The following is a 13,638-nucleotide window of genomic DNA, read 5'->3' as shown; positions in this document are numbered from 1 at the left end:
ACACCTGCGTGTGCTCCCCTACAAGCCACTCGGAAGAATTAAGATACAGAAATGAAAAGATTGGGGCTGGCTCAGTGGTGTAGTGGTTAAGTTCGCATACTCCACTTTGGTGGCCTGGGGTTGACTGGTTCAGATCCTGGGTGCACGCCTAGCCCTGCTCATCGAGCCATGCTGTGGCAGCATCCCAAATAGAAGAACTAGAAGGACTTATAACTAGGATGTACAACTATGCACTGGGGCTTTGGGGAGAAAACAGAAAAAGAGGAAGATTGGCAACAGATGTTAGCTCAGGGCCAATCTTCCTCAAAAAAAATGGAGGAGGGGAAGCTATTTAACCAGTGATAAAACACAGACATCAATTTAAAAAAAAGGAAATGAAAAGATTAATGACAAAAGGTGGGTAAGGGAAACGTGGATGGGAAGTTCTATAGGACTTCTTCCACTAAAAGTGGATAGCCAGTCTTTGGGGATGAGACTGTCATTATGGAGGAGTTGGAGCTAAGACTGAAGGTTTGGGAGAGGAAGGTGTGTTTGCAGAACAGTCAGCAGGTCACTGGACTCGAGGGGCCGGGTTCTATATTGGGTTAATGGAAGATGAGGCAAAGAGGAGGAGGAGGGGGGCAAGGTCATGCTGGGCTGAGGAGTATAGACTTTATTCTCAGGGAATGGAAAGCCATGGAATATTTTGAAGCAAGATGAATTTAACGGAGATAATGTATGGGTAAAGGAAAGAATAGAGACTGCAGACGTTTGGGATCTTATATTCTGGACCTCAGGCTTCCCCTCAGACTAAGCTCCTAACTTATATTTAGGCCACCAAAGCCCCTTGTTTGACTCTCCAGCAAATTGCACAAGGCCACTTCCAGAATTTGGCATCTCCTTAGTTCATTGCCAAATGCCACTGCCTCTTCACCGGGATTGCTTTAATGAGTTTGGACAGAGGACCTGATGCTGGAAAGGAGCCTGCTGTTTTACTGCCTTCTGAGCTAGGAGGAGAAGTCAGTGTGTACTATAGAGCATACCCACACCAGGGTTCAGATCTGTGCGTAAACACGCTTCCCTCCCAAACATCTCTCCCTCTTCTTTCCTTCATGGCTGTGCATGTAACGTCTGGCTCTGCTTGGCCAGCTTACCTCCATTACCTCCCGTTTATTCCTGAACCCCTTGGAATTTGTGTTATGGCCAGTCCCTCCATGAATTATTCTCTGAAGGTGGTGCCAGTGGCCAAATCTGGTGGCTTCCTCTCTGTCTTCACCTTCTGCAGCCTCTTTGCAGCATTTCATGTTGCTGGACTTCTTGTAAAGCTGTGAAGTTTAAGGGAACTCCTCTTGTCTCTGTGACTTCTCAGTCCTTTCCTCTGCTCATCCTGTCCCCCCAGAGTCCTGTCATTAGTCCTCTGCTTGGTCCCACAACTTCGGCCTCTCTACCTGTCTACCTCGCTGCAGACAGTAGAATGAACTTTCCCAGCTGCCCTTCCACTGCCGTGTTTATCCCTCTGACGGCACTTCATCTGCTTATAGAAACAGCTATGTGCATATGTGTCAGTCTCCCCAGAGAGCTATGGGCCACTGAAAGTCTGGGTCCATGTCACATGCACTTGCACTAGCCTGGCGCCTGGCGTATAATGGGTTTTGAACTGAAACTTGCCGATAATGCAGATCAGAAAATGAGGCATGCTGAAGTACAGAATAAAAGCTTGCATCAGAGCTTTAAAAATAACTAAATTACTTTAAAATATACATGTTTAAAAAAGAACAGTGAATTCAGAATCATCCAACTTTAAAAACTCAAAATGGTGAGAAAACTATTTTGTTCTCTGCTAACTCACTCCTGATTCATACAGTGGCAGAGGTTTTCAAAATGATTTTAAACCTTGAATAAGGCTTTAGGATCAAGCTTTTCCCTGAGGTTAGATACATTTGGCCCTCTTTCTTGAAAATACATTAATTTCTGCATGTAGGAAAGTGGAAGGGTTATGTAAGGTTGAAATATGAGTACATGGTTTGGAATTTACACTTGAAAAAGGACAATAACTTTACCAACTTTCTTGCATAAATGATCTGCTTCCTATGACTTTTCTGTGCCCCCAGGAGGAGACAGAGGAGGACAGTGACCTCTCAGATTATGGTGATGATATGGATGGAAGGAAGGACGCCTTGGCTGAGCCATGTTTCATGTTGATTGGGGAGATTTTTGAACTTCGCGGAAGTAAGCAAGCCTCTTTGTTATTACTTAGTGGTATTTGCTGGGTAAGTGGTGCACACACATATTTAATATCCCTTTATTCCTGAATCAAACGTGAATTTCCATTCATTCATTCAGGAAATACGTTTAAGAGCCCACCAGATACCATGGTAGGAGCCGAGGATACAACCTTAAGACAAAATCATCTGTGTGCTTATGGAACTTAGAGACCCAAGGCACCCTGCACCGCGTTCCTCTGAATGCAGGAAGACAGAGTGCTTTGAATTTCTTTTTATGTGACTTAGCATAGCCGCATTGCTTTACCACCAAAAGGTATACAAAAAATAATTTTGCAGAGCAGAGGAAGAGCCCTGTTGCTGAAGGTGAGGTTGTGGTGCTGTTAAGATAGGATTATGGCCGGGGATGCAGGAGTGCCTTACCCCAACTTTTCAACTACCTTTCTTCCCATAGAGGAGTGTTGTCAGTGGAGGGGTGGGGGGATTTTGCCCCCAGGAGACATTTGGCCATGTCTGGAAACATTTTTGCTTGTCACAGCTTGGGGGATGGTGCTACTGGCATCTTGTGGGTGAAGGCCAGGGATGCTGCCAGACACCCAGCAGTGCACAGGACAGCACCTCACAGCAAAGAGTTATCTTGCCCAGAATGACAGTAGTGCTGAGGTTGAGAAGTCCTACCCTAGTAGTTCTTGAGAGAGATGTACTTAGAAGAAACAAGAGCAAAAAGGAGATCAAAATACTGTACCTGTTAAGACCCGCACAAGTCTTCCCCAAAGCGGTACTTTGGTGTGAGGTCAAATTGTACTGCTTGGCTCAGTCTTGAGTCCCATATAGGACTCACACCTTCCACAGGCCCCCAACACTCTACATCGTGAGACCAATATACCAGAGTCTCAGTACTAGGTAGAGGTGTGGCAGGTACCTAAAGGCACATCTAACCCCCTAGCAGAGGAAGCAAATGAGAGGAGCAAAGGTTTGCAAGGCACTGCCAGCAACTGGTAGAATGTTGCCCTGTGAGCGTCCTGGGTTCCACTCAGATTAGCATCTCTTCCCTTGGGATGAAGAAGGTAGGCTGGGAGTTGGTCCTTTATAGGAAATGGGGCTGTGCATCCCTTCTTATTTATATATCCATTAACATGTCACCTGCAGAATTAGTAACAGATGAAAAAACTTCAAGTACTATTATAAACTTGAGCATGTCTTATAAGGTCTTTTAATCCTCAGTATCAGCTACAATGTCTGATCCATAGTAGATGATCAATAAAATGCCTGGATGGATGCACTGATGAATGAATAGACAGGAAAATTTTAAATGCTAAAATTAATTATCTTTGGTCATTGAACTTTTTCTTCCCCTAAGCTAAAATAATATATAATATCAATCAGCAAACATTTGGGGAGCATATGTTTTAGATAAAACCCTGTAGGGGAAACAAAAATATATCAGATGCAGATTCCTCCTTCACTGAATTTACAACATAAGAGTTTCAAAGATGTAATTCACATCAAGCAGTACACACAATTAAATTCTAAACTACAGGCAGAGATTTATATATAAGGATGTTCATTTTAGCATAATTTCAATAATGAAAAGTTGGAACTAACCTAAACTTCAGATGGGGGATAAATTATGTAAAAAATACCCATATGATGGAATATCATCCAAATATTAAAGATCCTTTCAGATGAAAAAGCTATGGCTGTGCCATATTTTAGACAGTTGAAGATATATGCTGATGTTTAATGTGGTTCAATGGAGGCAGAAAAACTAGTCCTCAGGATGCATACTAATGTTTAACTTGGTTCTGTGGGCAGGAAATTAGTACTCCACCCAAAGTCCAACTCTTCCTCGTTGAAGTCTGGCCCATTAAATCGTGAAGCCTGCCAATTTCGCATAAAGTTGGTAAAAATAAGGAAGCACCATCTCAGCCTTTTGTCAGTGTATTCTTTGCGATACAAAGAGCTTGAGACGTGCAGATGCGTCAGAGCCAGTCAGGGCAGGAGTAGGGCTCCAAATCCCGTCTTTGCAGCGTGCACGTCCTCCCTCATATCCCTGCTCAGAAGCATGTTTGGTTGTGCTAGTGACATTTCAGAGGGGAAGAAATAGAGCATAGTTTATAATGAAATGTGATGTATTTGCCATCAGCAAAATCCTAGTGTTGCTGCAGCTGCCTCTGCGGCTTTGAGCGAATGAGTCTCTGGAGTAATGGGGCTGTTTCTTATGGGGGTGGGGACGGGGAAGGGTAGGAAAAAGCATAGAGTAAGGGCGAAGCACCGATGGGAGAGGACTGTAGCAGAGCCATTTTTGGTTCCTGGTCTGGTTTAGTATCCAAAATGGGACCAGTAATACAGCCTTTTTAAAAATTTATAAGTAGTCACTTGGCTGCCGGGCATTCTTCCTAGAGTTGCACGTGCCCTCAGACCCTCTGAGGGGGAGCTTCCTCTCCTGTCCTAGAAAGGCAGAGTGAAGTTATTGACACTGACAGACATGCTCCCTTCAGCCTGAACACCAGCCCCAAATGAACACGTCTGCCTGCTGACGGCGTGCTCTGAATCCCATCAAAAATTTACGACACGTTTGAGGCGTTGTTCTGATTCCAAGACTTGACTCTTACTTGAAGGATTAACACTACTTTAACGGGACATTTAGATGCATTTAAAACGTTAAAAAAGACCAAAGAATGTTTTAAAGTCAAGTACCGAGACTGTGTTCATTGTTGATGTCTGTCTGTGTGTCTTCCCTGTAGAGAGCTGTTTGTGAATTTGCTCCTTTTAGATTTTCTTACTGGTGCAGGAGCCCTGAACTCTTACCTCCATTATAGCAAACTTTGAGTTCCTCATTTCCTCATGGGTCAGTAGCAAATAAACATTTTATTGAAAGGAGGTAAATATATAAATGGGAAATTTGGTTTAGGTTCTAATTTGTGGACCTGAAATATCTTCACAGCGTTTCTTTGCCTTCTTTTGATTTATATTCATAGTCTATACTTGCAAAAATCTGTCTCCGTGTTAATAATAAAAGTTTAGATCTGTGGAACCCTTCGCAGTGCTCTTTCGCACTAAATAGTGACAAGACCCTCAGAGCAAAAAAAAAGGCACATTAATACTGCCTTTTTCCAGATGAGGAAACTGAGGCTCAGAGAAAGTGATTGTGCCCAGCTGCTCTGGAGAGTGGCCCAGAAGAGTGCTCAATTCACGTCACACTCAGGATCCTGGCTCTTCGCAGTTTACCTTTCTTCCCCTAAAGGCATAAAACATAGAAGAGTACGAGATGATCTACAAACTACTGTTCACATGGGAGCAGCTAGACCCATCAATTCATTAATATTTCAAAATATTTGTCAACATCTCACTACAGGTGTTTCTCATTCAGAGCAGTGTGTTAGAAAATTGGGTTCAACAAGCCAGATAGAAATCTGAAATGGGAATTGTACTGTCTGTTAGTGAAAAACAGATATGTTCTCAGTAGCTCAGGGACATATGAAGTAAAGTATTATTTCCACTTGCTAGCTCAGCTGTTGTTTAGGCATTGAAAAGCTATAAAAACTCTTAGGTTTCATCTTAGCAATTGCTAAGGAGAAAATGAAAGCTTAGAGGAATTTTCCTGCGCAGAAGTTTGCTAACTTGGACCCAAATTCTGCAGATATGATAGCCCTGACTTGGTCTCAGGCCTCTGATTGAGTTAAGTGGTAAGATTTATGCTTTGTGCAGCTATGAACATGTCATAATTGTGATGTCCTGTGATAATACTTTTCCTCTTATTTATATTTTAGTGTTTAAATGGGTGAGAAGAACATTAATTGCTCTTGTTCAGGTCACTTTTGGAAGAACCATCAACAAGTGAGTTGCCTGAAATTCATATTTGAATTTATGCCCTTGGCGTTTGCCTTAATGTGACATCTCCTTGTGGTGTAGTAGCCAGTGAGCTCTCTAAGTAAAGGTATTTTATATTCTCTTACTTCTGATATGATTCTAGGATTGGATAAGGAAGCAGATTTCTGAAAGAACTTCTCCCACAGAATGCTTGGTGAACTAGATGATAAGAGCTTGAACCACCTCTGTCATCTGGCTGACAGGGGTCACGAGATTCTGTTCTGTAAAGTTGTCTCTTGATCATGATGACCGGTTTGAGTTTCTTGGGTACAATGTTTCTATGTCAGATGGTGGGAAGCACTTTAAGGCTTAGACTGTCAGCCACAATGAAAGTAGGATGAGCATCAAATGACAGATATTTCTTTGGCGGAAAATGCAAACCATATATTTTTTTAGAGTTGAGGTAATGAAATAGTAATTCCTCTTGTTAGTTAATATCTGAGTATCCCTCAGGGGCATGTGTATCATATAACAATATTAGAAGCCATATGTACATTCTAAACTATATTACATTATCGAAATACATAAAAGTTCAACTATATACCCAGTATTCTTCAAGAGATCAACATTATGATATTCCTGCACAATAAAAATGTGAATCACCTGCTAAAAATGAGGGAAAGAATCACTTGTTGATACAGCAAAATATGTCTTAACATGAAATTATCACCTTTTTCTGAGTGAAAGATTTAGTTGTCAAACATATGTACAAGATTAATATGATATAGTTTAATCATATAAATCTTATCAATTTTGATGGGAACATAAAGAACATACTATCTTTTTATTCATTTACAAATAGACTGTATTTTCCTTATGGTCATAAACGAAAGTTTACTTCTATTTCTAAGGTTTTTTTAAAAAATGGTGTTAGTGGCTTGTTTTGTTGACTTAGTATCATAGGCTTTTATTTTGATCAGAAAAATGGCCAGTTTAACTTACAGTTTCAGTTTAAGGCAAACTTCTTAACCTTAGTATTGACAAGGCCTTGGATAAAGAAACTGCCAAAATGGTCCTGTTTTTCTCAGCACTCCACACTCGCTTATTTATTTTCCTTTTCAGGTTCAGCAAATCACGCATACTTTTCTTGCTCCTATTTGTGATATTGGCCCTTAATTATAAAATGAGCAGCTGTGGTTTGTGTGTGGTGAATACATTTGGCAGTTATTTTCCTGGGGCTGGAGGAGGGGCATTACGTAGAGAATTTTCAGGCTGTTCATTTCAACAGGCTTCTGATCAGGTAGAGACATTATGGAGCACCTGGCCCTTTGCTATTTTTGCCTTTAGCAGATGATGACACATCATAAAATTAAGCAGCAGCACAATATGTGCCTCTTGCCTTGTACCAACTATAATTTCACATACCAGAATCGCTTCAAAAGCTTCCTACGGTTTTGGCTAATAGAAAGTCAGGCCTAAATTAATAGAAAATGCTTAGGTGATGGCCTTTGGTAAGAGTCACTTACCTAATCTAAGTTGCAAATGGAAATTTTCTTAATTTCTTCATGGAGTGCCAGGGAGTAACTCAAAGCAAGAGTACAGAAAAAACAAGACGTCCACATTTTTATGTAGATTTTTCTTGGGCAGGTCGGCAGGTTCTCTCTTAAAAGCAGAAGTCCCATTAAATCAGTACAATTATTTTATTTGGTCTAGAGAGGAATTGCGCAGTTCTAAGCAACACAGGGAAGTATCCTAGGAGACATGCAGTTACAAACAGAATTAGCATAGTTTTGACTCACAGGAAAGTTTAGACTTCAATAGTGACTGATTTCTGTGTGCAAAGTACTCGGCTTAAAACATCGATTTCAGATACCATTTCTGAAAACCGTACGTTGTCCCTTTAAAAATCTGGTTGGCAAGTCAGGTTCTTAAAGAGCTTTTTGATTTATTATTCATGAATTGAGTTTGAAATTTCAGGTCTTTCTGGCACTAAGAGTCTAAGATGATTCTTTTCCCCTTTCAGCAGAGATTTTGGGCTCTTTGAACGTGTTTACTTGTGTCTTGACAGCGGAAATCCTGTAATTGGTTAGAATTTGACTAATGACTAATGAAATAGTGTAGTGTGGAAGACTTGAGTAACCAGATAAAAGCCATTTATTTATAATTGTGCAAGTCAGATGTCTGCCCAATTTTTCATGCCATGGAAATGTGAAATGAGAGAGCAGTGTATCGTTGAGAGTCCTTCACTTTATGGTGAAAGGAGCTCCCTGTTTTCCCATGCCCATGAGCGTGTGAGGGGTCTACCCTGGGTCGGAACACTGCCCAGCGCTATCTGCCATAGCAGCACCAAGAGACAGCTAGCGAAAAAGCTTGGTTCTTCCCCAAGACTTCAGGAGCTCAGGGGGCTTTTCCAGACCACTTTCAACAGTCTTTAAATGGATTTATGTTTTCAGTTTATACCTCTTCATGGAGAAATTAGTATATTAAGTACTGTGCATGGTTAAGCATGGTTGCAAGCTTCAAGCACATCAGCCGTCCCCTCTCAGTTCCCGTTTTGCAGATTGAAAGATGCGCATGGGAACCTTTGGAGAAGTCAGTACCCGTGAGACTGTGAGCTCCAGGAATGCATGGTCATCCAGTCTTAGCAAATAAAAAATGACTTGCAGAGCCAGAGTTTAAAAATCCAATTTCTGGTTTATTCATCAAACATTTAGATCAGGCTGTATCTTAACCTACCCATTGATAAATGCCTTTTGAGAATAGAGCATAAAATTTTTAAAAAACCTCATCCAAGAAATATTTTTCTCTTAAAAGACAAATCCGGGACACAGTGAACTGGATTTTCAGTGAGCAAATGTTGGTTTACTACATCAGTGTTTTCCGGGATGCTTTTTGGCCGAATGGGAGATTGGCACCACCGACCACAATCAGAAGCAAAGAACAAAGTCAGGAAACAAAACAGAGAGCCCAGCAGAAACTGCTCGAAAACATTCCAGGTGAGGCCTGGGTTCCGATCCTGCAAAGCACAGAGATCAAAAGGCAGCGTTAACCTTATTAAGGCATCTTTCATTTATATCCCTCAGGAAACATTATTTACAATGAAAAAAATGAGCACTGTTTTTTTTTTCTTTGAAATCGTATCTTGTCCTTTGCTAAGAAATTATACTGAGAATCTTAATAAGAACAATCCTGGTTATAATACTTTCTTTTAACTAGAAAGATGTTTTAAAACAGATAAAATTTGTGCTTTGAAAATCCTGCTAAGGAACACTATTTTGAGCCTTAATTTTTTTTTTTTTTAAAGATTTTATTTTTTTCCTTTTTCTCCCCTAAGCCCCCCGGTACATAGTTGTATATTCGTCGTTGTGGGTCCTTCTAGATGTGGCATGTGGGACGCTGCCTCAGTGTGGTTTGATGAGCAGTGCCATGTCCGCGCCCAGGATTCAAACCAACGAAACACTGGGCCGCCTGCAGCAGAGCGCGCGAACTTAATCACTCAGCCACGGGGCCAGCCCCATTGAGGCTTAATTTTTAATTGGGTAGTGCTGTGTTAAAATTGTAGTTTGTAAAAATGCCTTGCATTTGAAAATGGCTTGCCTTGAAAAATTGTAAATAAACTTATTTTCTCTTTAAACATTTGAAAGAGCTGATCATTCATGTTCCTCATGGCTCGGTGCTGATATCGATTGTGTATGTATCATGGAATAGCTCCTTCACTGACTATCTGTCCATAGTGCACTTTATCAATAACAGCATGGAATATAAACTTCATTTTTCAGATGCGCTTCAGAGCCTTGTTGGACAGCAAAATGCTCGTCATGGTATAATAAAAATATTCAATGCACTGCAAGAAACCAGAGCCAATAAGCATCTGATATACGTGAGTAATTTACAGCCTACCAGAGGGTTAACTGTTTCTCCAGTTGTACATTTCTGTCCCCATATCAGGGTAGATTTTAATTCTTTTTTTTTTTCTTTGCATCATTCAACATGATGTATTTTTTGACATCATCGGATTGTCTTTCATATGTTAGCGGAAGATAACACTTTGGAATTTCAAAGCACTAATCAATGCATGGAATTCTTCCTCGCTCCCGAGTTTTGAACTAATTGAGAGATTCGGGGAGATGAAAAGTAAAATATCAGCTTTATTGCTAAGAAAGCATTTGAAGAATGAGTTGTAGGAATGTCCAGATAACCTCCCAAATATCCTGAACATATCCTTCCTAAAATCCTGCCTGCTCCTCAGGAGTTAAATACTGTCCTGCCAAGTTTACCCATATGGGGAGCCTGTACCTGGATGCATCCTGACTTAGGCAGGAAGAGAACAGGGTGAGAACTCAGGAGTAGCTGAGGCCCCTGGTTTCCCCCTTATGAGAACTGAGAAAGGCTGAAACCCCAGGTGGCACACACTGGGCAACTACTTCCTTTGGAAAGAGGAGAAGAGATTTGATATTTTCCCTACTGCCTACATTTTCACTGTCATTTGGGTCATTAACCTGGTTAACAAGAGTATAGTACTAGAAGCATTATCATCATTCACTTTATGGTGGAATTTGTATATGATTTAAACAAATACATGAGTAAAAGCAATGATAGCTAACCAGACACAAAAAAGCAGCAACCATAAAGAAAATGTTACAAACTGAGCTACGTTAAAATAAAGAAATCTTTTAATTAATACATTAGATTTTAATTCTTTATGTTCTTAATCATTCTTATTACTTGTAACTCTGAGCTCATTTTCTCAGCTTCATTTTTGTTTGTGTGTTCAATTTGGGTTAAAAAACAAAGAAAAGAAAAAAGTACCCCCAGTGGATGAAGCATGTTCCTTCTCTCATACTAGTTGTCTCCCTTCACTCGATTGGTTTTCTTATTTCAGCAAAGCAAACTGTTTCCCAGTCATCTGATTATGCTTAGCAATATCAAATATCGTTGATGGTTTGATAATGCTTAACAGACATGAAATAAGTATTAATTTCATTTGAGAGTAACTTGTTCACTGAGAATAATCTCAGACCTAAAATTAGACTTTTCTCTTAGACGTGGATATTTATTTTGAGTTAAACCCTTAGAGAAAAAAAACACACTTTCCCCTTTTTCTTCTTCTTTTTTGGCTCAGGTACTGATGGAACTGCTGCTAATTGAATTGTGTCCTGAGCTGAGAACTCATTTAGATCAACTTAAAGCTGGTCAAGTTTGAGACTGCACAAATAAACACCAGAGAAATGTCTGTGTAATAATAGACATGAAACATTTTCCTCTTTTCCGCAGAGGGCTAGACCGAGAACCATATTGATTTTTATTTTAGCTCCCTCCCTCTAGTTTTATGTGAAGTAAGCAGAATTAGGGGAGGAAATGATGCTGTCGTAGGCAACAGAAAAAAAACCACTTCTGTTAAGTATTGATTTTTATTTTAATAATAATATAAATACTTTAAAGTTCAACATGCTGATTGAAATACACATGTTAATATGTGATAAGAACCTAGGAAATATTTTAAATATTTATGAAAACGGTTTTGTTTTAAAATGAAGAACTATGAATATTGTACAGTTAATTTCCTCACTGAGGATTCTGAACATTCCTGTATTATTTCGTGTGTACTGAAGAACATTGTCGTGCAATGCTTTGTGTGAGGTTATCGTGAAAATTTTATTGTCTTTATTTTTACCAAAGATTTCCCATAGTTTGAAGCATTTGAAGCAATAAAATATAAAAATGAATCATAGAGCTCTATGATGTTTAAGATGCTTCTCTCTCAAAAAAAGAAGGGGTCGAAAGACTTCAGGCAATTCAAATATTTATCAGATGCCTTTTTTGGAGAACACACTGTGTTGTAAGTACTTCTTCAAGGAGGTATAGAGTTTGCTGCCTTACTCCAGACAAAGAATGAATATGTGAAAAATAGGAGTTTTATTTTTTTAAATTTTTCTTTGAGGAAGATTAGCCCTGAGCTAACATCTGCTGCCAATCCTCTTCTTTTTGTTGAGGAAGACTGGCCCTGAGCTAACATCTGTGCCCATCCTCCTCTATTTTATATGTGGGACGCCTGCCACAGCATGGCTTGACAAGCGGTGTGCAGGTCTGCACCCGGGATCTGAACCAGTGAACCCCTGGCTGCCAAAGTGGAGCATGCGAAGTTAACCACTACACCACCAGGCTGGCCCCCCCCCACAAAATGGGATTTTTAGAGTGAATTAGAAGAACCAAATTAGTGCTTGAAATGATGCATGGGGGTGGGGTGTGAGCTGAGCTTTGAAGGATGGGCAGGAATGAGACATGGAAAAAGAAAGGGGAGGGAAGTTACTTTGGGGAGTTTAGGGACCAGAGTCTATCATTACATCTTGTGGACCAGTAGGGGCATTGGGTGAGATCCAGGGCACAGATGTTTTGTTTTGTTGTAATAGTGGGCCATGGGTGCGTCACTTAAACTTCTTGAGTTTCACCATCTGTTATACAGCAACAATAAAACACTTTCCCTCCCTAACCCTCAGGAATACTGAAAGCAAAACAATTAATAGGCAGAAGTTCAGTCTGAAACCCATGAAAGAAAAACACTATACATATTAAAGTGGTGTTTATTATATCATTGATAAGTCATACCTGCCAAGTTCTTGATATGAAACATAAGTTCTGAAAGACAAATGATTAAAAATTAGTAAGCCAAGTTTTATCTTTGGGATTCTTTTAATTATAGCTCTTTGATCCTTTTTTCAAACCAGAGTGATATTTAACACTTGAGAAGAAACACAAAGTTGGCCGTCTATGTGGATAAGCATTGTCCATCGTAGGGGTGTAGAAAAGACATTCAGAGGAGAGAAGCAGTGGGAAGTCACTGAGCCCCGGCAGCTCATCATAACACAGTTCCTGGAAATGTCCATCTGATACATAATTAAACTACAGCTGTTAAGTTTATACTGGAAATGAGAAAAATAACTATTTTGACTCCTCAATGTTTCTTTAAGATAAATTCTCACTTTTTCATGGGACATCACCTATCAGGAATCTTACAGAAGTTTTGATTTTTTTTTTTTTTTAAATTAATGATCTGGAATCTTCAACTCTCTTGAGTCAGTGACTGGCTCCCTCTCAGGTCGAGGTGGACGCCGTGGTCTGTGGCAGTGGTAGTTGCAGGGGCTCACCTGTGCCAGGAGCACCAGCTTTGTGGTAATGACAGTGAAGTGAAATTTTAAATCCTCTGTTGGATTCACGGAAGACTTTTAAGCATAGCACATTACCACGTGTCACATGTCAAATTCCTGCATTTAGCATTTCTCAGACCTGTATGTTAATGACAGTTAAAAAAGTGGTCTTTACTTTGGGATGAAGAAAGATAGCAGATCTATTAAATGTGCGATGAAAGTCAACATGCACTGCCTTATTACATTCCCGTGAAAGGCTTAAGGAACTGGATGATGTATGGAGACGAGGATACTGGCTGAGAATTTACATCTTCAGATGATTGAAGGAATGTTTATGGATGGTATTAACAAGAGCAAAGTGAGTGGGCTTATTATTGTAGAAAGAGATTTGTTAGGTATTATGAAGTCTTGTAACGGGCTTGAGATATTGAAACGTCTCTTTCCTGGGGAAGAATAGAGAGTCTTCAGTACAGATTTTA

General features: G+C 40.0%; 1 protein-coding gene across 5 annotated transcripts in view; it reads left to right on the top strand.

Annotated features, from left to right (window-relative positions):
- Positions 1-11,753, top strand: part of SNX25 (sorting nexin 25) — a 127,559-nt gene extending 115,806 nt beyond the window's left edge. For all 5 annotated transcript variants that reach the window (XR_011498886.1, XR_011498885.1, XM_044760699.2 and 2 more), the window contains 5 exons: positions 2,091-2,208; positions 5,975-6,041; positions 8,829-9,010; positions 9,794-9,894; positions 11,137-11,753. Coding sequence is in view for 3 of the 5 variants with exons in the window: in XM_044760699.2 (XP_044616634.2) it covers positions 2,091-2,208; positions 5,975-6,041; positions 8,829-9,010; positions 9,794-9,894; positions 11,137-11,217 (549 nt within the window). In the remaining 2 variants the exon portion in view is untranslated. The remainder of the gene's footprint in view (positions 1-2,090; positions 2,209-5,974; positions 6,042-8,828; positions 9,011-9,793; positions 9,895-11,136) is intronic.
- Positions 11,754-13,638: the final 1,885 nt, after the last annotated feature.

This window comes from Equus asinus, chromosome 27 (assembly GCF_041296235.1).
Source record: "Equus asinus isolate D_3611 breed Donkey chromosome 27, EquAss-T2T_v2, whole genome shotgun sequence".
NCBI lineage: Eukaryota > Metazoa > Chordata > Mammalia > Perissodactyla > Equidae > Equus > Equus asinus.
Note: the sequence above shows the minus strand (reverse complement) of the source record. Positions and strands in the feature narration are given on the sequence as shown.